Source organism: Coregonus lavaretus, assembly GCF_964263955.1.
Source record: "Coregonus lavaretus genome assembly, chromosome: 23".
NCBI classification, from domain to species: Eukaryota; Metazoa; Chordata; class Actinopteri; order Salmoniformes; family Salmonidae; genus Coregonus; species Coregonus lavaretus.
In genome coordinates, this window is record NC_140010.1 from 35,505,195 (window position 1) to 35,527,597 (window position 22,403).

General features: G+C 41.4%; 1 protein-coding gene across 1 annotated transcript in view; it reads right to left on the bottom strand.

Moving 5' to 3' along the window:
- Positions 1-611: 611 nt before the first annotated feature.
- The window catches only part of LOC311150728 (heparan sulfate 2-O-sulfotransferase 1-like), a 36,202-nt gene continuing 14,410 nt past the window's right edge, over positions 612-22,403 (bottom strand). The window contains exons 3-8 of the mRNA XM_084188252.1: positions 7,208-7,452; positions 6,662-6,747; positions 6,073-6,211; positions 5,407-5,504; positions 3,204-3,361; positions 612-2,795 (exon numbers count right to left, since the gene is read on the bottom strand). Coding sequence (XP_084044378.1) covers positions 2,569-2,795; positions 3,204-3,361; positions 5,407-5,504; positions 6,073-6,211; positions 6,662-6,747; positions 7,208-7,452 — 953 coding nt within the window. The 3' untranslated portion in view covers positions 612-2,568. The remainder of the gene's footprint in view (positions 2,796-3,203; positions 3,362-5,406; positions 5,505-6,072; positions 6,212-6,661; positions 6,748-7,207; positions 7,453-22,403) is intronic.

The window sequence follows — 22,403 nt, forward strand, 5'->3', positions numbered from 1 at the left end:
TGGGATTAATAGGAGATTGGTTCAGTAACAGATGACTAGCATGAGATTACCTGGGCCTGGTTTAGTGGGACACCAATTCAACAGTGTGCACCAGGCAGCCCTGGGACTGAGACTTACCCTTTCCTTCTATCAGAGAAGTTGATGTATACTTGTTGCCATTCTTTTCCCCAGTTTGGAAACCCCCATGTCATTTGGTCTCAATCTGCTTTTTCGGGAAGAGGTATCACCTAGCCTGATCCATGTATTTTCACTTACAGTAGCCAAGTGTTAATTTGCTGTTTCCATCACACACACCACATCACCATGGGCTGGATAATGTCCCGTGTGGCTCATTTGGTAGAACATGGCACTAGCAACACCAGGGTTGTGGGTTCGATTCCCATGGGGGACCAGTACGAACAAATATGAACATGTATGCACTCACTACTGTAAGTCGCTCTGGATAAGAGCGTCTGCTAAATGACTGAAATGTAATGTCTCCACTGCAGGCAGGGTGAAGACACAAATTAGCCAATGAGCTCCCTCTATAGTACACAGAGAGAACAGCAGCCAACATTTTCAGTGTCTATCAATGTACTAACAAAGAATTACATAAAAAGCATGCAGTAATGGGCATTTCATTTTTTTATATGGCAATAAAAACATGGGAATGACAAAATTATAACAAAAACATGGTGAGGTTGACATTCCAGCAGATACTACTGCAACACAGAAAGAGAGAGAGCGCGCAAGCTTTTCTTTGCAGTGATTTTGGTTGGTTAGGGAGGAAGGTACAATATGCTGAGTAACCAAAACCACAGGAGTAGCCTCTCTTTATAACATAGACCTTAAAGGGGCACTTCACCAATTTAACCTCACATTCATTATACAGTATATATGCCATTTGGCAGATGCTTTTATCCAGAGTTCTCCATCACCATACCAGTGTCTGTGAAATCAGCATGTTTCTACAAAAAGATGACTAAGAAAATTACTCCTGATGATGTCACATGGTGAAGAGCCCCTTTAATAACATGAGAACACAAGCAATGTTTAGTTACTGCCTGCCTACCATCCCTTCCCAACATCACAATTTATCTCAGAGATTCAATCTCTCTTTTATAATCCACTGTGGGAGAAAATACATTCGCTTTGCTTTTTCGTACTTCTGCTGTCTCAAAGTCTGGGCTAGGGCTTGATAAATTGGGAATGTCACTGCTTCACAACACTTTTGTAGGCTGTTCTAGTGCTCCGGCTGAGTTACAGAGATGATCTGATCAGTGTCTGTATTAGTAGGCCTTCAATAGAAGAACAGGACTGGCATTAGCAGCACCAGCAGTTAGCGGTGCACGCATGGGTTAGGTTAGGTTAGGTTAGTCTTACATGATAACCATAGAAAAATAAATGAAAATGGATTGCAATTTATGATCCTAAGGGGAATATAAAGAAATGGAAATAATCAGGGATAAAAAAATCTGTCATAAATAACAACGGTCAACTTCACCCTTTGTTTGGAGAAATGCAACAAGTTCATGAGTTTACAGCAGCAAAACAATGGATTTGTGGGCACTTTGGGTTCAATAGTGGCCCAATGATAGCAAACATATGACAGATTGAAAATAAAAGCACTAAAATGAAATGGTCTCTCGCCAATCTAGAGAAAATAACAAAAGCTGAGAGAAAAATGTACAAATGGCTCATTAACTAAATGTGTTATACCAAAGCTGAAATCAAAGCAAGTCCTCTTGAAATAAAATAACCGTTTGATCCAGATGTATTGAAATTAGTAATATGTACAGCAGCTGAATTGTCTTCTTCCATAGTTTAATTACATCATGTGTAAACACTTCACATTCCACCTAGCAATAATCCAACTGGGTCAAATAGTCTGAAAACAACTAAATAAGTACAGTATAAAACACACAATAGTATTACCACAGTTGTGAAAAGAGTGTATCTGTTTACCCAAGTTTATGGAGGCCACAGGATTTAGATTTAGTAAAAAAACGTCTTCAGTTCATATAGGTAAACTCCAAGATAACATTGTAGTCAGCTTTTAAGTTTAGACGGTTACATAATTTGAACACATAAAAAGTGGGACGACAATGTTTCCCATAGACGATGATAGTAAAGTAGAATGAAAATACAAATAAAATGCAACCAAAAAGAACACTGCCAATAAAAACCTTCCCTCTGGACGGAAAATACAAATCATGTGACCAGAAGTAAAAGGACATGGCCAGATGCCAAGTAGACTCGTCTCCTGCCATGTGTCCGTCGAGCAAACCACTCCTGTGAACTTTCACCTGGAAAGAGAAAGGGAGTCCTGGAACTTGGATGCTGGTGGGAACTTGACCTATTGGCACTCTTGCATCAGGAAGAGGCAGCTTCCTGGTTCTGTCGGCTACTATGGAGACGGAGGAGTCGGAGTCAGTGAAGCAGGCGACATTCAGAAACTGCTGACTTACAACGTCCAACAGACACAGTTCCACAGATGATCTTAGTTTTCCTCCTCCTCTCCTCTGTCCTCTCCCCAGTGTGTGTGACTATGGCATGAAGCCTAGATGAATGGTCCATCTTTCATGTGTGCTAGTTAGTTTTGGGGTAGATCTTCTCATAGAAGAAGTTCTGAGCCAGCAGGTAGAGTTCCCCGTCCTTCTCCCGGACTGCGTGAGCCCGGACAAACTGGAACTGCTCCAGGGCAAACTCGTAGAACTCGTTCTCCATCTTCCAGATGGCCGACTGCTGCAGCTTGGCGCTGGATTCCTTGGTAGGCGGCTTCTTTTCGCTTGTCTTCCTCAGGTGGGATTTCTTCCCTGTTGGGAAAGGGGCATAGCACATCAGTACCAATCTAAGTCGCACTTGTATTAAGTCGCACTTGTATTTTTGTTTTTAGTTAAAGATGGTATGTAGAAATTGTCAAATATAATGAAGAGGTACGTGCACGTTGTTAGAGCTGTGAAAAAAGTGAGAATTGGTCTCTCAAAGAGCAGTAACGTGAACATCTCCTGTGATAACGGTACATCTACTGTACATGCTTCAACACATTCAAAAATAGGTACATCATCATTCTACATACGATTGACTGAAAATACATTTTTTATCTATTTTGAGGTATGTGAGTAGGCTGACACTAAAATAAAATAAAAACTTTAAAAAGACAAATCAGTTTCACCTTGGAAGTAATAATCTAAAACGTAATCGCAGTAGGCATGGTAGCGTACCTGTTTTGTAGAGCTCAGTGGCGCCCCTGAAAAAGCGTGGAAGTGCCGCCTCCAGCATCATTACAAAGTCCTCCAGCTCCTCAGTCAACCCTACCAGCAGGTACTCATTGACCAGGTTATACTTGGCCTGCTCCAGGGCCCAGTGGCTGCCAACATTCCTATGGGGGAGAGATAAACATTCAATCAATCAAATGTATTTATAAAACCCTTTTTACATCAGCTGTACATCAGATGTTTAGATTTACAGTACCAGTCAAAAGTTTGGACACACCTACTCATTCAAGGGTTTTTCTTTATTTTTACTATTTTCTACATTGTAGAATAATAGTGAAGACATCAAAACTATGAAATAACACATATGGAATCATGTAAGTTAGTAACCAAAAAAGTGTTAAACAAATCAAAATATATTTTCTATTTGAGATTCTTCAAATAGCCACCCTTTGCCTTGATGACAGCTTTGCACACTCTTGGCATTCTCTCAACCAGCTTCACCTGGAATGCTTTTCCAACAGTCTTGAAGGAGTTCCCACATATGCTGAGCACTTGTTGGCTGCTTTTCCTTCACTCTACCGTCTGACTCATCCCAAACCCTCTCAATTGGGTTGAGGTCAGGGGATTGTGGAGGCCAGATCATCTGATGCAGCACTCCATCACTCTCCTTCTTGGTAAAATAGCCCTTACACAGCCTGGAGGTGTGTTGGGTCATTGTCCTGTTGAAAAACAAATGATAGTCCCACTAAGCCCAAACCAGATGGGATGGCGTATCGCTGCAGAATGCTGTGGTAGCCATGCTGGTTAAGTGTGCCTTGAATTCTAAATAAATCACAGACAGTATCACCAGCAAAGCACCCCCACACCATAACACCTCCTCCTACATGCTTTACGGTGGGAAATACACATGCGGAGATCATCCGTTCACCCACACCGCGTCTCACAAAGACACCGCGGTTGGACTCCAGACCAAAAGGACACATTTCCACCGGTCTAATGTCCATTGCTCGTGTTTCTTGGCCCAAGCAGGTCTCTTCTTCTTATTGGTGTCCTTTAGAAGTGGTTTCTTTGCAGCAATTTGACCATGAAGGCCTGATTCACACAGTCCCCTCTGAACAGTTGATGTTGAGATGTGTCTGTGACTTGAACTCTGTGAAGCAATTATTTGGGCTGCAATTTCTGAGGCTGGTAACTCTAATGAACTTATCCTCTGCAGCAGAGGTAACTCTGGGTCTTCCATTCCTCTGGTGGTCCTCATGAGAGCCAGTTTCATCACAGCGCTTGATGGTTTTTGTGACTGCACTTGAAGAAACTTTAAAAGTTCTTGACATTTTCCATATTGACTGACCTTCATGTCTTAAAGTAATGATGTACCGTCGTTTCTCTTTGCTTATTTGAGCTGTTCTTGCCATAATATGGACTTGGTCTTTTACCAAACAGGGCTATCTTCTGTATACCCCCCCTACCTTGTCACAACACAACCAATTGGCTCAAACACATTAAGAAGGAAATACATTCCACAAATTAACTTTTAACAAGGCACACCTGTTGATTGAAATGCATTCCAGGTGACTACCTCATGAAGCTGGTTGAGAGAATGCCAAGAGTGTGCAAAGCTGTCATCAAGGCAAAGGGTGGCTATTTGAAGAATGTCAAACATAAAATATATTTTGATTTGTTTAACACTTTTTTGGTTACTACATGATTCCATATGTGTTATTTCATAGTTTTGATGTCTTCACTATTATTCTACAATGTAAAAAATAGTACAAATAAAGAAAAACCCTTGAATGAGTAGGTGTGTGCAAACCTTTGACTGGTAGTATATGTATAGAATGATTTCACGTTGGATACATTGGCAGCTCCGAGCTGAATTGCAGTATACAGTACAAGTACGGTAAACAAATACAAATCAATAAACTGTGTTACAATCAAGCAAATAGGCTAGTCTCGCATTCTCGTCAGTTGAGATAGGAGCAGAAAGAGAGGGTGGGGGGGATGATACAGATCACAAGAGAGAAAAAGCAAATCAAGGCCTCTAGAAAAGAAAGGCATGCAATAGTATGTGTAATGGAGGTACGTTAAATGGATGTTAAAGGGGTTCACGTTTTGTGTTCAACTGTCCATATACCAGCCCATTAAGAAATGTGCAATGGGGTTATAGGTTAAGAATGCAGGGTATTGATGTCACGTAAGGAGGGGTACATACCAGCATTCGGAGTAGTGACCACAGAAAAAGGGGATCTGCAGCCACAGCTTTTCTGGGGCGCAGTCTGAGCCTCCCGCTGACACACACTCATCAAAGGTCTGAAACACATCCACAAAAAATCTAAGATAGCATTACCTATGGAAGCATGTTTTACTGTTCAAATACATTGTATATATTACTGCTAATAAATAAAATATAATAATTCTGTCCAAAGTGGAACCTTAAAGATGGAATCTGCATTAGAGGAAACAGTGCCACTGTCCGACCCAGCACCTTTGTTATTGTTTTTGTTTTGTGGACGAAACGGAAGTGAGGTGTATTGAGCAGTAAGTTTTAAAAAATGGCAGTACATATTCTGCTGTTCTATCGCGCATGCAATGATGTCCAAGGGGGAAAAACTGTCTTTGTTGTTTGCAGTAACTTCTTTGTTGTTGTAATATCCCAAACAGACATGGAAGTTTCACCATTAAGGATTCCAGATATAAAGTTACAATCTAGGATCTGGGAATCTGCATTAGTTTGCTGGGGGAAAAAAGAATCCCAGATTGTAGCTTTAGTGTAGGCAGCAATGCCCTTTTTATTTACAAATCAACAATATTTCATAGTGTTAGCTAATCACTAATACACTAGTTGGTACAAAACAATGCAGAGGATTGTGGGACTGACCTTCTTATCCCCCTGTTTCCGGCGTCGCAGTCCGGGCCGGTAGTCATCCCCAAAACGCAGGAAGTAGTAGTAGGACACCAGGCGCTCGATGGGATCTCGGATAACATTGATATAGATGGGCTTCTTCTTTACTCCAAACCTGGGTCAAAACAGAGAGATAGTGTTAGAATAAATTGTATAATGGATGTCCTACCCGACCCGTATATTACACAGATATTATCTAAGATGACCTAGAAATACACAATACGTTAAATCAGAGGCATGTTCAATAGGAGAGAGATAGTGTTAGAATGTATTGTATAAGGACTTACATATATCATAGAGATGCTATAATGACAATATCTAAGATGACCTATGAATACACATCACAAGTTGTAAATCTAGGCCCTGTTCAATAGGACAGTGTTGCTTCAACTTGCCATGATGACACCCCTTTTCCCATGATTTAAAGTCATATCCCTTCTATAGAATTGCAATCGATCTGTGACGTTCTGAATTTGTATTGATGTAGTATTCTATAAGACCACAAGGGGGAGACAGTAACAAAAGTCTATCTGGTAGGATGTGTGCAGTAGTGAGGGGTTCTCACTTTGTAAAGTCCAGGAAGGAGACGTGTCCGTGGTAGAACGCCGGCTTCATCTCCCTCCACTCTGTCACATTCTTCACAAACCGCACCTGAGCAGGTAGACAATGACAATTAATACATGACATGTGCATCTGCAATCCACTCTTCAATCTCACCCTCCCACTTGCCATCTCCAATTCCCTCGCTTCCACCGATTTAAAGTGACACCAACTGCCACTCATCGCCCACTGTTTACATGCTGCCAGAATTTTAATTTAGCAATGTTTTGACCTTTGTGGAAGAGGGAGAGAGACAGAGTGACTCTCTCTCTATGTCTCTCGCCCTCTTCCACAGAGGTCAAAACATTGCTAAATTATAATTCTGGCAGAATAGAATGAATCATGGAAGAAACCATGTGTGCGGTGCCTTTATATTCATTCCATTCCAGCCATTACAAAGAGCTAATCCTCTGATCTCTCCCTCCATCAGCAACCACTGTGTGCAATATTTTCTCTAATCAGCTAAATATGGAGGGACGTTAACCCTTGACCTCTGGCCTCACTCTCTCACCTGGTCCTGCATGGACATGACTGGGTTGTTCTTGGTGGTGTTGATGTGCAGCACGTGGTAGTGGTTCTTGCCACACAGGTCGTAGGCGATGTTGGTGAAGGAGGTGCTGGCTGTCTTGGGCACCCGGTTGTAGATGACCACCACGTCCTCACTGTCGGCCGCCGAGGGGGCCTCCCGCTCCCGCAGGCCGTCCTGCGTGTGCCTCTCCTCGATCTCATGCACCTCGTGCCTGGCGATGGCCCGCTCTGCCCAGAAGAAGAGGAAGAGTTAAAAGAGTTAGTTCACCATATTATAGCATATATTTTGTTAGCAAGAATACGATTTTTCCCTTAAAATGTATGCCAAACAAAAATCATTGATTTCAAAGTATTACTGGAAGAACTGTGCAGATGCACATTTTGGTAACAGAATTTTGGTAAAATCTCCCTCAGTTTATGTGATCACGTTTGGGTATTATTATACACACTGGCTATTTTAATGAGCTCCGCCACCAAACAAGACCAAATTTGGTTGGTCCGAATTGGACCAAATCTGAACCAATTTTTTTAATTAATTATTTTGTCATTTAGTAGACGCTCTTATCCAGAGCGACTTACAGGAGCAATTAGAGTTAAGTGCCTTGCTGAAGGGCACATCAACCGAGCCTTGTCGGCTCTGGGATTGAAACCAGCAACCTTTCAGTTACTGGCCCAACGCTCTAACCGCTATGCTAACTGCCGCCCAATCATAGACGTCTATGTTTCACAAGTTTGGACATCAAAGTAGAGCCCAGTAGAGTACAGTATAGCACAGAACTGTAGAGTTCAGTACAGTATAGTCAAGTAGAGTATAGTTAGTACATTATACTGTACTCAACTCTAGTGTGCTCTGTGTATTGTACTCTACTTTTTTTTTTGTCTACTGTACTGTGCTGTCCAAATCTGAACCATCTATGTTTAGGCCAAATGAAGGCCGGTCCAGACATCTGTGGACGTTGAAATCAAAGCCAGGGCGGAATGACAAAATGTCAACGTCCATGGACGTCTTGTGCTCAGTGAGTGAGGAGACCACCAGATGACAGAAAGAGACAGAAAACAGTTATGAGGTGAACATAACAGTCTGCCAGCGGAAGGGAAGACAGTAGCAGGTGACCCAACTGTGGTTTGTGACTATAATTTCCCCTTGTAGCCAATTGAATTACAGAAATTCCGTTACCAATTTTTCTGAAATTCTGTTACCGATTTGGTAACAGAAGTTGGAGTTGTAATCACTTAATAATTCATAAACAAAATTAATATTAGTAAAAACACTAACTAACTAACTGGTAGGTCTACCTTTACTTGTTACTTCTGTGAACTTTCATTATCCTCCCTCATGAGGGAGAGAAATTAGAAAATATCTAAAAGATGTGGGTTTTAAGTGTTGATATTAGTTGGCAGGGGTCTTCATCTCAACATTATTGTGTTTTCTAATCTTTTTATTTTATTAATTTTTTTATAATATGAATATTGACTCTTAAATTTCATTTGACACCCAATTTGACATAGTCCTATTAACTTCACGTTGATGCTCACGGGTCCTTTTACATGGAAATGACCGACAGCAAAAAAAAAAAAAATACTTATCTTAGGTCGCTCACTCTACGGGTCATTAGGACATTTTCTATTCATAAAATGGGTTACATTTGTAACTACTCTCCCGAGTGGCGCAGTGGTCTAAGGCACTGTGCCACTAGAGATCCTGGTTCGAATCCAGGCTCTGTCGTAGCCAGCCGCGACCGGGAGACCCATGGGGCGGCGCACAATTGGCCCAGCGTCGTCCAGGGTAGGGGAGGGAATGGCCAGCAGGGATATAGCTCAGTTGGTAGAGCATGGTGTTTGCAATGCCAGGGTTGTGGGTTCGATTCCCATGGGGGGCCAGTATGAAAAATAAAATAAAATAATGTATGCACTCACTAAATGTAAGTCGCTCTGGATAAGAGTGTCTGCTAAATGACTAAAATGTAATTTAGGTAAACTATCGCTTTAAAGGGCCTTCAGTGCCTACTATAAAAAATTGTGTGACTAAAACAAATAGGCTTCTGTGTCAAATCAGTCTCAGATTGACTGGTGGTGACAATGGCTCAGATCTGTGCTGGAACACAACAACACTCCAGCACCTAATACTTGTGGGACCACAGAGCCAAGTCAGCCCAGGCCATACCTATCCATGTAGGCACCCTGGTAGCTGGTAGAGGGGAAATTAAGATGTAATCTGTGATCACTCTGCCATTCCCACATACACACCCCCTCCCTTACGCCCTCACAAGCATCTGCTATTGTCCCACTGATCAAAGCTAGCGCTAACCAACCGTGCTAACAACTGGTGCTAGCTGTGACAGGTGGCCGTCTGTCGTCATGACCATAGATAAATATGGTCATGAGTAACACCCAGAATAGCTAAGTGAAACATCCATCCATCCACACACAAAACCTAAAGCACATAGCCATAAAAGAGCTGTTATCGGACCATTACAATTTCATAATCAGGGCCGGTATCCACAGTAGGAGCACTGATCTAAGATCAGTTTAGCCTTTTAGATCAAAATTAATGTGATTACATGGACAGTTGAGTACTGATCCTAGATCAGCACTCTCACTCTGAGATGCTATGTACAGTTGAAGTCGGAAGTTTACATCCACTTAGGTTGGAGTCATTAAAACTCGTTTTTCAACCACTCCACAAATGTATTGTTAACAAACTATAGTTTTGGCAAGTCGGTTAGGACATCTACTTTGTGCATGACACAAGTAATTTTTCCAACAATTGTTTACAGACAGATTATTTCACTTATAATTCACTGTATCACAATTCCAGTGGGTCAGAAGTTTACATACACTAAGTTGACTGTGCCTTTAAACAGCTTGGAAAATTCCAGAAAATGATGTAATGGCTTTAGAAGCTTCTGATAGGCTAATTTACATAATTTGAGTCAATTGGAGGTGTACCTGTGGATGTATTTCAAGGCCTACCTTCAAATGCAGTGCCTCTTTGCTTGACATCATGGGAAAATCAAAAGAAATCAGCCAAGTCTGGTTCATCCTTGGGAGCAATTTCCAAACGCCTGAAGGTACCACATTCATCTGTACAAACAATAGTACGCAAGTATAAACACCATGGGACCATGCAGCCGTCATACCGCTCAGGAAGGAGACGCGTTCTGTCTCCTAGAGATTAACGTACTTTGGTGCGAAAAGTGCAAATCAATCCCAGAACAACAGCAAAGGACCTTGTGAAGATGCTGGAGGAAACAGGTACAAAAGTATCTATATCCACAATAAAACGAGTCCTATATCGACATAACCTGAAAGGCCGCTCAGCAAGGAAGAAGCCACTGCTCCAAAACCGCCATAAAAAAGCCAGACTACGGTTTGCAACTGCACATGGGGACAAAGATCATACTTTTTGGAGAAATGTCCTCTGGTCTGATGAAACAAAAATAGAACTGTTTGGCCATAATGACCATCGTTATGTTTGGAGGAAAAAGGGGGTGGCTTGCAAGCCGAAGAACACCATCCCAACCGTGAAGCATGGGGGTGACAGCATCATGCTGTGGGGGTACTTGGCTGCAGGAGGGATTGGTGCACTTCACAAAATAGATGGCATCATGAGGAAGGAAAATTATGTGGATATATTGAAGCAATATCTCAAGACATCAGTCTGGAAGTTAAAGCTTGGTCGCAAATGGGTCTTCCAAATGGACAATGACCCCAAGCATACTTCCAAAGTTGTGGCAAAATGGCAAAAGTCAAGGTATTGGAGTGGCCATCACAAAGGCCTGACCTCAATCCTATAGAACATTTGTGGGCAGAACTGAAAAAGCGTGTGCAAGCAAGGAGGCCTACAAACCTGACTCAGTTACACCAGCTCTGTCAGGAGGAATGGGCCAAAATTCACTCAACTTATTGTGGGAAGCTTGTGGAAGGCTACCCGAACCGTTTGACCCAAGTTAAACAATTTAAAGGCAACGCTACCAAATACTAATTGAGTGTATGTAAACTTCTGACCCACTGGGAATGTGATGAAAGAAATAAAAGCTTAAATAAATCACTATAATTTATTCTGACATTTCACATTCTTAAAATAAAGTTGTGATCCTAACTGACCTAAGACAGGGAATTTTTATTAGGATTAAAATGTCAGGAATTGTGAAAAACTGAGTTTAAATGTATTTGGCTAAGGTGTATGTAAACTTCCTACTTCAACTGTATGTGGATTCGAGCCCAGATCTCTAGGCCTAGACCAGGGGTCGACAACAGGCGGCCCGTGGGCCAAAACCGTCTTGAGAGTAAATTTATTTGGCCCTCCAAAGTTTAGTCTATTTATTTATTTGATAATTCTTGGGGGTAAAATACTAATATCATCAGGAATTCAGCCAAAAATGAGTTTAATTTAGGAAATCTGTTCCCAAGTATTCCCACACACAAAAAAGAGACATACAGTGACTTCAGAAAGTATTCATACCCCTTGACTTATTCCACATTGTGCTACAGCCTAAATTCAGAATTGATTTTATTTTCTAACCCACCTACACACAATACCCCATAATGACAAAGTGCAAACATGTTTTTAGACATTTTTGCAATTTTATTGAAAAAGCAGAAATATATCATTTCCATAAGTATTCAAACCCCTGAGTCAATACATGTTAGAATCACCCTTGGCAGTGATTACAGCTGTGAGTCTTTCTGGGTAACTCTAGGAGCTTTGCACACGTGGATTGCACAATATTTGCACATTATTATTATTTTAAATTCTTTAAGCTCTGTCAAGTTGGTTGTTGATCATGCTAGACAGCCATTTTCAAGCCTTGTCATAGATTTTCAAGCAGATTTAAGTCAAAACTGTAACTAGGTCACTCAGGAACATTCAACGTCGTCTTGGTAAGCAACTACAGTTCATATTTGGCCTTGTGTTTTAGGACATTAATCTCCCAGTGTCTGGTGGAAAGCAGACAACCAGGTTTTTCTCTAGAATTTTGCCTGTGCTTAACTCTATTCCGTTTCTTTTTATCCTAAAAAGTCCCTAGTCCTTGCCAATGACAAGCATACCCATAACATGATGCAGCCACCACCGTGCTTGAAAATATGAAGTGCGGTACTCAGTGATGTGTTGAATTTGCCCCAAACATTATATATTTTTTTGCAGTATTACTTTAGTGCCTTATTGTAAACAGGATGCATGTTTTGGAATATTTTATTCTGTACAGGTTTCCTTCTTTTTGCTCTGTCAACTATGTTTGTTTTGTGGAGTAAGTACAATGTTGTTGATCTAACTGTTTTAAAGTCACCATTGGCCTCATGGTGAAATCCCTGAGTGGTTTCCTTCCTATCTGGCAATGGAGTTAAGAAGGACGCCTGTATCTTTGTAGTGACTGGGTGTATTGATACACCATCCAAAGTGTAATTAATAACTTCACCATGCTCAAAGGGATATTCAATGTCAGATTTAAAAAAAAAACATCTACCAATAGGTGCCCTTCTTTGTGAGGCATTGGAAAAACTCCCTGGTCTTTGTGGTTGAATCTGTTTGAAATTCACTGCTCGACTGAGGGACCTTACAGGTAATTGTATGTGTGGGGTACAGAGATGAGGTTGTCGTTCAAAAATCATGTTAAACACTATTATTGTCCATACAACTTGTGACTTGATAAGCTAATTTTTACTCCTGAACCTATTTAGGCTTGCCGTAACAAAGGGGTTGAATACTTATTGACTCAAGACATTTCATAAATGCAACAATTTCAATGATTTTACTGAGTTACAGTTCACAAAGGAAATCAATCAATTGAAATAAATTAATTAGGCCCTAATCTATGGATTTCACATGACTGGGCAAGGGCGCAGCCATTGGTGGGCCTGGGAGAGCATAGGCCCACCCATTGGGGAGCCAGGCCCAGCCAATCAGAATGAGGTTTTCCAAACAAAAGGGATTTATTACAGACAGAAATACTCCTCAGTTTCATCAGCTGTCTGGGGGGCTGGTCTCAGATGATCCCGCAGGTGAAGAAGCCGGATGTGAAGGTCCTGGGCTGGCGTGGTTACACGTGGTCTGCAGTTGTGAGGCCAGTTGGACGTACTGCCAAATGTTCTAAAACGACGGAGGCAGTTTATTGTAGAGGAATTAACATGAAATATTCTGGCAACAACTCTGGTGGACATCCCATGCCAATTGCACGCTCCATCAAAATGTGAGACATCTGTGGCATTGTGTTGTGTGACAAAACTGCACACTTTAGAGTGGCCTTTTGTTGTTCTCAGCACAAGGTGCACCTGTGTAATGACCATGCTGTTTAATCAGCTTATTGATATGCCACACCTGTCAGGTGGATGGATTATCTTGGCAAAGGAGAAATGCTCACTAACAGGGATATAAACAAATTTGTGCACAACATTTGAGAGAAAAGCTTTTTGTGCGTATGGTACATTTCTGGGATCTTTAATTTCAGCTCATGAAACATGGGACCAACACTACATGTTGCGTTGATATTTATGTTCAGTATAATTTTTATTTATTTTTAAATCTAAAAACATAATTCCACTTTGACATTATGGGGTATTGTGCGTAAGCCAGTGCAACAAAATCTCTATTTAATCATGCTGTAACACAACAAAATGTGGAAAAAGCCAAGGGGTGTGAATACTTTCTGAAGGCACTGTATGTGATCGTGTCTCAATGTAATCAAGGCATGAAATGAATGTTATTTTCAAATACAATTTCTTTTTGGGCTTAGTTGTGGTCAATTTGCAGTGCACAAATTATTCTAATTATGTTCAGGCCATCCGCTCCAAATAAAAATGGTACACGGCTGAATCTAGTTGCCTACAGTGGCTTGCAAAAGTATTCACCCCCCTTGGCATTTTTCCTATTTTGTTGCCTTACAAACTGGAATTAAAATTGATTTTTGGTGGGTTTGTATCATTTGATTTACACAACATGCCTACCACTTTGAAGATGCAAAATATTTTTTATTGTGAAACAAACAAGAAATAAGACAAAATAACAGAAAACTTGAGCGTACACTACTATTCACCCCCACAAAGTCAATACTTTGTAGAGCCACCTTTTGAAGCAATTACAGCTGCAAGTCTCTCGGGGTATGTCGCTATAAGCTTGGCACATCTAGCCACTTGGATTTTTTCCCATTCTTCAAGGCAAAACTGCTCCAGCTCCTTCAAGTTGGATGGGTTCCGCTGGTGTACAGCAATCTTTAAGTCATACCACAGATTCTCAATTGGATTGAGGTCTGGGCTTTGACTAGGCCATTCAAAGACATTTAAATGTTTCCCCTTAAACCACTCGAGTGTTGCTTTAGCAGTATGCTTAGGGTCATTGTCCTGCTGGAAGGGGAACCTCCGTCCCAGTCTCAAATCTCTGGAAGACTGAAACAGGTTTCCCTCAAGAATTTCCCTGTATTTAGCGCCATCCCATCATTCCTTCAATTCTGACCAGTTTCCCAGTCCCTGCCAATGAAAAACATCCCCACAGCATGATGCTGCCACCACCATGCTTCACTGTGGGGATGGTGTTCTCGGGGTGATGAGAGGTGTTGGGTTTGCGCCAGACATAGCGTTGTCCTTGATGGCCAAAAAGCTCAATGTTAGTCTCATCTGATCAGAGTACCTTCTTCCATATGTTTGGGGAGTCTCCCACATGCCTTTTGCCGAACACCAAATGTGTTTGCTTATTTCTTTCTTTAAGCAATGGCTTTTTTCTGGCCACTCTTCCGTAAAGCCCAGCTCTGGCTTAAAGTGGTCCTATGGACAGATACTCCAATCTCCGCTGTGGAGCTTTGCAGCTCCTTCAGGGTTATCTTTGGTCTCTTTGTTGCCTCTCTGATTAATGCCCTCCTTGCCTGGTCCGTGAGTTTTGGTGGGCGGTCCGCTCTTGGCAGGTTTGTTGTGGTGCCATATTATTTTTTAAATAATGGATTTACTGGTGCTCCGTGGGATGTTCAAAGTTTTGGATATTTTTTATATAACCCAACCCTGATCTGTACTTCTCCACAACGTTGTCCCTGACCTGTTTGGAGAGCTCCTTCGTCTTCATGGTGCCGCTTGCTTGGTCGTGGCCCTTGCTTAGTGGTGTTGCAGACTCTGGGGCCTTTCAGAACAGGTGTATATATACTGAGATCATGTGACACTTAAATAAAGTCCACCTGTGTGCAATCTAACTAATTATGTGACTTCTGAAGGTAATTGGTTGCACCAGATCTTACTTTAGGGGCTTCATAGCAAAGGGGGTGAATACATATGCACGCACCACACAAGTTTTTTTTCTTCATTTCACTTCACCAATTTGGACTATTTTGTGTATGCCCATTACATGAAATCCAAATAAAAATCAATTTAAGTTACAAGTTGTAATGCAACAAAATAGGAAAAACGCTAAGGGGGATGAATACTTTTGCAAGGCACTGTACCCCTGGCCTTAGCCTACTCCCATGGCATATCCTAACATTGGAGACTAGTCAGTCTGTGTCTGTAACAACTGAATCAGGATCAGCTCTCCCTAGCCCTAAAGCATAATGTGCTGAACTTAATCAGACCCCAAACCACAAGGGCATGGTGTTCAGTACCAACAACAAAGCATGAGGTACAGCTTTGTTGTAGTCCATGGTGTTGAACAAGCTTAGTTAGAAACCCACTGTATCCGAGCAGAGGGTGCCAGACACTTTAGCTAATGGTCGACTCTGAGGTAATTTAATTACTGGACAAAAGGCCCGCTCTTGAATGATGAATCACTCTGGCCACACAGTGTGCTTCCATTCAGTCCCCATTTCCGTTGGTTCCCCCTTGCCTCCATGTATTTCCAGCTAATTATGACCTATGGCGGCAACACAGTCTTTAACACTATAACAACTAAGCCGATGCCTATTATTCTGAACACATTCTAAAACACCGGCCGAGATAGGCTATTGCTATTTACTATAATTTCACGCTTGATTCGAATGTCCATTTCCAATCATATTCAGATGGAAATCTTATGAATATGACAGTTTGTCGTATATTATGGCCACCTCATAAAATCTGATGGAATAATAAAAACAGCGGAGATTATCCTCTCTCCAGGCAGCTCATACATCCATCATACTCTGCAGCTATTCATCCCTGTTAGGCCCCCGAGCCCAAGCCTAAGCTAAGGGGTAATAGAGATTGGCTATCGCCAGCCTGAGACGTAGATGCCCTGTATGGTTCTGCTTCGATAGCGCTGGATTGCAAAATCAATGGCGTATGACAGGGAGGAGATCTAGGTTGCTGCTGTTGTTTTTCCTTTTTTAAGGGCTGTTTCTTCCCCTCCATAAGCTTCGATGTGGCCTGCGCTGTGCCCTGTGGTGTGTTTCCTGGTGGATAATTAGGAGTGTGACAATTCTCTCTCACGGCGCACCTGCATTATTTGTTTACCGTAGTGCATATACAGCCAGGAGTGAATAGAAGTGTGTGATTAGTTGAGGAGAAAGATGAGATGCTCCGTTTCTATTGGAGACCTGCATAGCCATTATTCATGAAATTTCAAGCATATTGTATGAGGGACCCATGGGCTAGCAATGACTGTACAGAACTACTGTTTCAAACAAATGCATGACAAACAGACAGACAAAACGTAAGAATCTTGCAGCGTTTGTGAAGAAATGACAGAGGTGCATGAGTTACAACTTAATTCCTTTAAGTGCTCTTTTTAGGCTTGGAGACACAACTGCAGCTTTGATGGCCCATGAAAGCTCTCATTCACGTCTAGCCTGGCAGCTGAGGTCTAGACAGCTGAGAGAGACAAGGCAGTAAATGAGAAACGACAAATCGGCTGGCTTGTACAGCCTAGCCCGAGCAAGTGCAGATATTTCTCTGGCATCAACAGAGTTGCAGTGGCAACCGTGTAACCAAGCGCTCAGATGCCCCATTTCCACATGCCAATACAAATCTGGTATGTGGAAGTAGCCTATTTCTTTGTGGCAAGGTATCTTGTTAAGTGAACTATTTTCCTCATGGGAGTTTACAGAAGCCTCTATTGTCAGTGAAGCGAGACAAAACAAAAAATCTGTTGTCAGCAGACAAAACATGCCCTTTTCAGTTAGAGAAGGGCAGATGGCAACCCCTTTGCAGTTAGTTTTGAGGGAGGTTGTTGTTTGGGGAAAAGGTCTTACGATGGTCTGATTCTACACTTTTAACTAGTGACGGGGTAAAAAAAATTAGTTACAGTTACATATATATATTGCAATATTATTTTTGGGCGAGTCGACTGTACCTGCGCCAAAACTCCAGTATTTTTCCTTCTATAGTTTGCTCTCCATCTTCTTTTTAAAATGGTGAGACAATCTGTTTTCAGCACTTACTTCGATGAATGCTCATTTTTTCATGGCTCTCTCCTGTCCCTCTGCTGCAGACATATAGTGAGCAATATGTATAGAACATCGAATCGCAATAAAATCACAGTATCAACATGCCTTCATATAAAATCGTGATACCTATAGAATCGCAATACATATTGTATCGCCACCTAAGTATCGTGATAATATCGTATTGTGAGGTCCCTGGCAATTCCCAGCCTACTTATTACAGTATCATTATGAGTTTTCACAATGGAGAGCATTCAACCTAGCTGGCCTTGAAAATCTGTTAGAAAGGATGGAGACCATGGGCTCTTAAGATGAGTATCGCTAGCCTGGTGGTCCAGTATGTACTTTAGCCAACTCCTCTTTATGTTAGAAGACTTAGGCCTATCTAGTTCAGTGTTTCTCAACCTCCGGTCCATGGGATGCTGCTGACCAGATCCCTGAGATGGTTCTGCTAATTTAGTCAGCTCTAGTCTACATACAATAAGCGGCCCACCAAGGAGGAAAAACCATAGCTTGCCGCCGGCACTTGACTCAAGAGGGACCATAGCTTGCCAGTCCCTAGTACAAAAAAGGTTGAGAATGAGAAACAAGTTCATTGTGTTTCTTAACCACTGGTCAGCCCTTGGACCAAAACTGGTCTCTAGGATACTAGTCCCTCAGATGGTTAGCTTAGCTGACAAGGATTTAGTCAGTTCTTAAGTGCTAGTTTTAATTTAAGCGGTCCTCCAAAGAGGAAGTACCATAGCATGCCAGTATGTCTAGTGTCTACAGTACATAAAGTATGGTACCAGGCTATTGTATCACTGCAAGCTTAACACAGACACTTATACGCCAATGCTAACGTAAGGTACAAATCATAGTTAACTTAACCCTGCCATTTCTCTCAGCAATCAAAGCTCATAACTGACAAGGTGAGCTCATACTGTCTAGAAAAAGACAGCTTCCGTCACGTCCATCCGAAACTGTCAGTTACACAAGAATATAGAGCAATTTACACAGATGGCAGGCCATAGAGACTAATAATTCTATGCCTTGTTAATGGCTGCTCTGTGGGGTGGCAATTGATTTGACCGGATCTCTTGGCAGGACTTGTCATTGACTAAGCAGGGGAATTACTGCTGGAAATAGGGGGAAAAAATATAATCTTCTCAATAACAGCAGAGATTTTCTCATGTCCACCACCGCTTAAGAAATGCTAAGGCAAACTGATCATGTGGGAAACCACATTATTGTCCGCTATTCAAATGCAACCCCCCCCCAGAAACAAACCGTTTATATAACAATGATGTACAGTGCTGTGGAAAAACATTTTTTTCTATTTTTGCATATTTATTTACACTGAATGTTATCAGATCTTAAACCAAAACTTAACATTAGATAAATGGAACCTGAGTGAACATAACATAAAATGTTGATACTTATTTCATTTATTTAATAAATGAAGTCATGCAACACCCAATGCCCCTGTGCTATAAGTAATTGCCCCTTACACTCAATAACTGGTTGTAATAATATAATAATAATAATTATAATAATAATTTATAATATGCCATTTAGCAGACGCTTTTATCCAAAGCGACTTACAGTCATGCGTACATACATGTTTGTGTATGGGTGGTCCCGGGTATCGAACCCACTACCTTGGCGTTACAAGCGCCGTGCTCTACCAGCTGAGCTACAGAGGACCACAGTTGTGCCACCTTTAGCTGCAATGTCTGCAACCAAACACTTCCTGTAGTTGTTGATGAGACAGTCTACAGGGAGGTCAGTGACCTGGCAGTGTGGTGCCGGGACAACAACTTCTCCCTTATCATCAGTAAGACCAAGGAGCTGATCGTGTACTACAGGAAAGGGGGGGAGCACGCCCCCATCCACATCGAAAAGCCATAGACTGTTCTCGCGGCTTCCGTACGGCAAGCGGTACCAGGCTCCTGAACAGCTTCTATCCCTAAGCCATTTTACCACATTCTTGCCGGGATAAGCCTTTTAGATCTCCCGTGCTCATGGCGGCAAGTTTAGGAGTGGCAGTACGTGGAGCGATGTGGGTGGACGTCTATTTTAACAAATCCATTGAATATACACCATCACAATGAAATCCATTATTACATTTGTTTTAGGCAGGTCCTAAGAAAGATAAGACTAATAAAATGTAATTTCAAAAGAATAGAATGGCATATTGAGATTAATTATGTTACTGGTCTGTGCAGCCTATAGGGTACATGGCTGTGACATGCACATGAAATCAATAGTTATTTTGTTCATTAAAACAGACAAGACACATTTAGGCTACCATGATCACAGTCAACACACACTGTATATTTTCTAGTAGGCTATATAATGAAATAACAGAATAAAATACAAAGAAGAATTCCCACACAACTTGCGTCAAGGCAACGTGTGGAACCTCTGTCATATAAATGTGATATTTTTTTAAACAGAGCCCAAGGCAAGCCCATTCTTTTTTGATCCACGTTTCATGTTTGTCTTAGCCTCACCCCGCCTTGTTAGGGAGCATGTGTAGGGTCTTACATTGAGAGTATCTTCATAATCTTCATTCATACTGATAGAAAAAAATAGCAATCAATATTTTCAAAAGAATGCAAGTCCCGTGTTCATATTACACAACCTCTGCAGGTTTTTGGCGTTTCCAATATGCCACACGTGTCAAACACATTCCAAGGAGGGCTGAGTGTCTGCAGGTTTTCACTCCTCCCTCGTACTTACATTTGACATTTTAGTCATTTAGCAGACGCTCTTATCCAGAGCGACTTACAGGAGCAATTAGGGTTAAGTGCCTTGCTTAAGGGCACATCAACAGATTTTTCACCTAGTCGGCTCGGGGATTAGAACCAGCGACCTTTCGGTTACTGGCACAATGCTCTTACCCACTACCTGCCGCCCATAAGCCATTTAGCAGATGCTTTTATCCAGAGCGACATACAGTCATGTGCGCATACATTTTTACGTCCCAGGGATCGAACCCACTACCCTGGCGTTACAAGCGCCATGCTCTACCAATTGAGCTACAGAGGACCACAACTTGATGAATTAAAGTCACTAATTAGTAAGGAACTCCCCACACCTGGTTGTCTAGGGCTTAACTGAAAGGAAAAACCAAAAACCTGCAGACACTAGGCCCTCCATGGAATTAATTTGACACCCCTGCTATACACGATCGAGCAAAATAATAGGCCTACTTGATTTAGGCTACATTATAGCATGCTAAATATTTCTAATCAGTGATAGATGAGCAAACAAATATGACGTATACAACCTCCACTTATTTGCCCAGACAGAGAATTAACCAGATATACAGACAGAGATTCAGTGAAACACAATCACATTGATTGATTAAGACAAGTCACAGGCTTTTGGTCGGGAGTAGTGGATTATTTTGCTCTTTACTTGCAGTCGTTTAGTAGGCCCAGCCTAGGACTACTATCAGAACATTTTGCCAGCATGTTATGTAGTTTAACAAGTTTATGCTACATAACATGCTGACAAAATGTTCTGATTATTGCTAACAAAATGAGCCAACTAGACAAGATGATCATGAGCAGCACTCACCTCCAACTTAGCGAACATTTCCACAGCCTAATTGTAGCCTAACCAGTATCCAAACGGAGATTCAGTGAAAATAAAAATCTGACATTGATTTATCTAGACGAATTGCCAGGGACCTAACCTTGGACAGTAGTAACGAGCGCTGCCTAGCAACCATCAAGAGTTTAAGAGCGTAGTGCGCATTGATATAGAGCAATGTTCTATATCTATGGTAGTGCGTGCCAATGCCACCTCAGCATTACGGCTACATTTCATACTAAGCCGTAGACAGAACTTTACCGCAATCATGACTAGGTCGGTTGCCCGAAATAAAAGTAGAGGCTTTGTTGCCGGCAATACATTTTATATATATAAAAGAAAAGTCTGCAAAAAGTTGGCGGAAAAACGTATTGGTTTGAAAGGTGTACGTTTATCATATTCCTGATGCCTAGTCAACCTTACGCCGATACATACAGTGCATTCGGAAAGTATTCAGACCCCTTGACTTTTTCCACATTTTGTTACAGCCTTATTCTAAAATGGATTTAAAAATATATAAAAAATCCTCAATCTACACACAATACCCCATAATATATACCCCCCCCCTAAAAAAAAAAAAAAAAAAAAAGTGTAAAGTGGTTTTCCCACTGGCTATAGGGTGAATGCACCAATTTGTAAGTCGCTCTGGATAAGAGCGTCTGCTAAATGACGTAAATGTGCCCTTGAGCAAGGCACTTAACCCTAATTGCTCCTGTAAGTCGCTCTGGATAAGAGCGTCTGCTAAATGACTAAAATGTAAATGTAAATGTATATTGACAAAGCAAAAATAGGTTTTTAGAAATGTTTGCACGTTGTGTAAAGGTTGAATTGGTGTTTAAGGTGAAAGTCAGGCTAAAAAAAAAAAAAAGCTAGTACCATGATCCTAAATAGGCTTGGCGTTTGAGCTTAAGACTATTTAGCCTGCTTATAGTGAAAGTGAATCCCTAATGTTTGCTTTGGTTTCCATGCAGTTTTAAGGTGACAGATTATTGTAGGTGCATGAGAAACAGGCTAAACTAAGGACACAAGCTTTTATCAAATCAAATGTTTTTATCACATGTGCCGAATACAACAGGTGTAGACCTTACAGTGAAATGCTTACTTACAAGCCCTTAACACTGCATTGTTGGTTAAGTTATTAATCAAAATTACAAATAATTAAAGAGCAGCAGTAAAATAACAGTAGCGAGGCTATATACAGGGGGTACCAGTACAGAGTCAATGTGCGGGGGCACAGGTTAGTCAAGGTAACTGAGGTAGTAT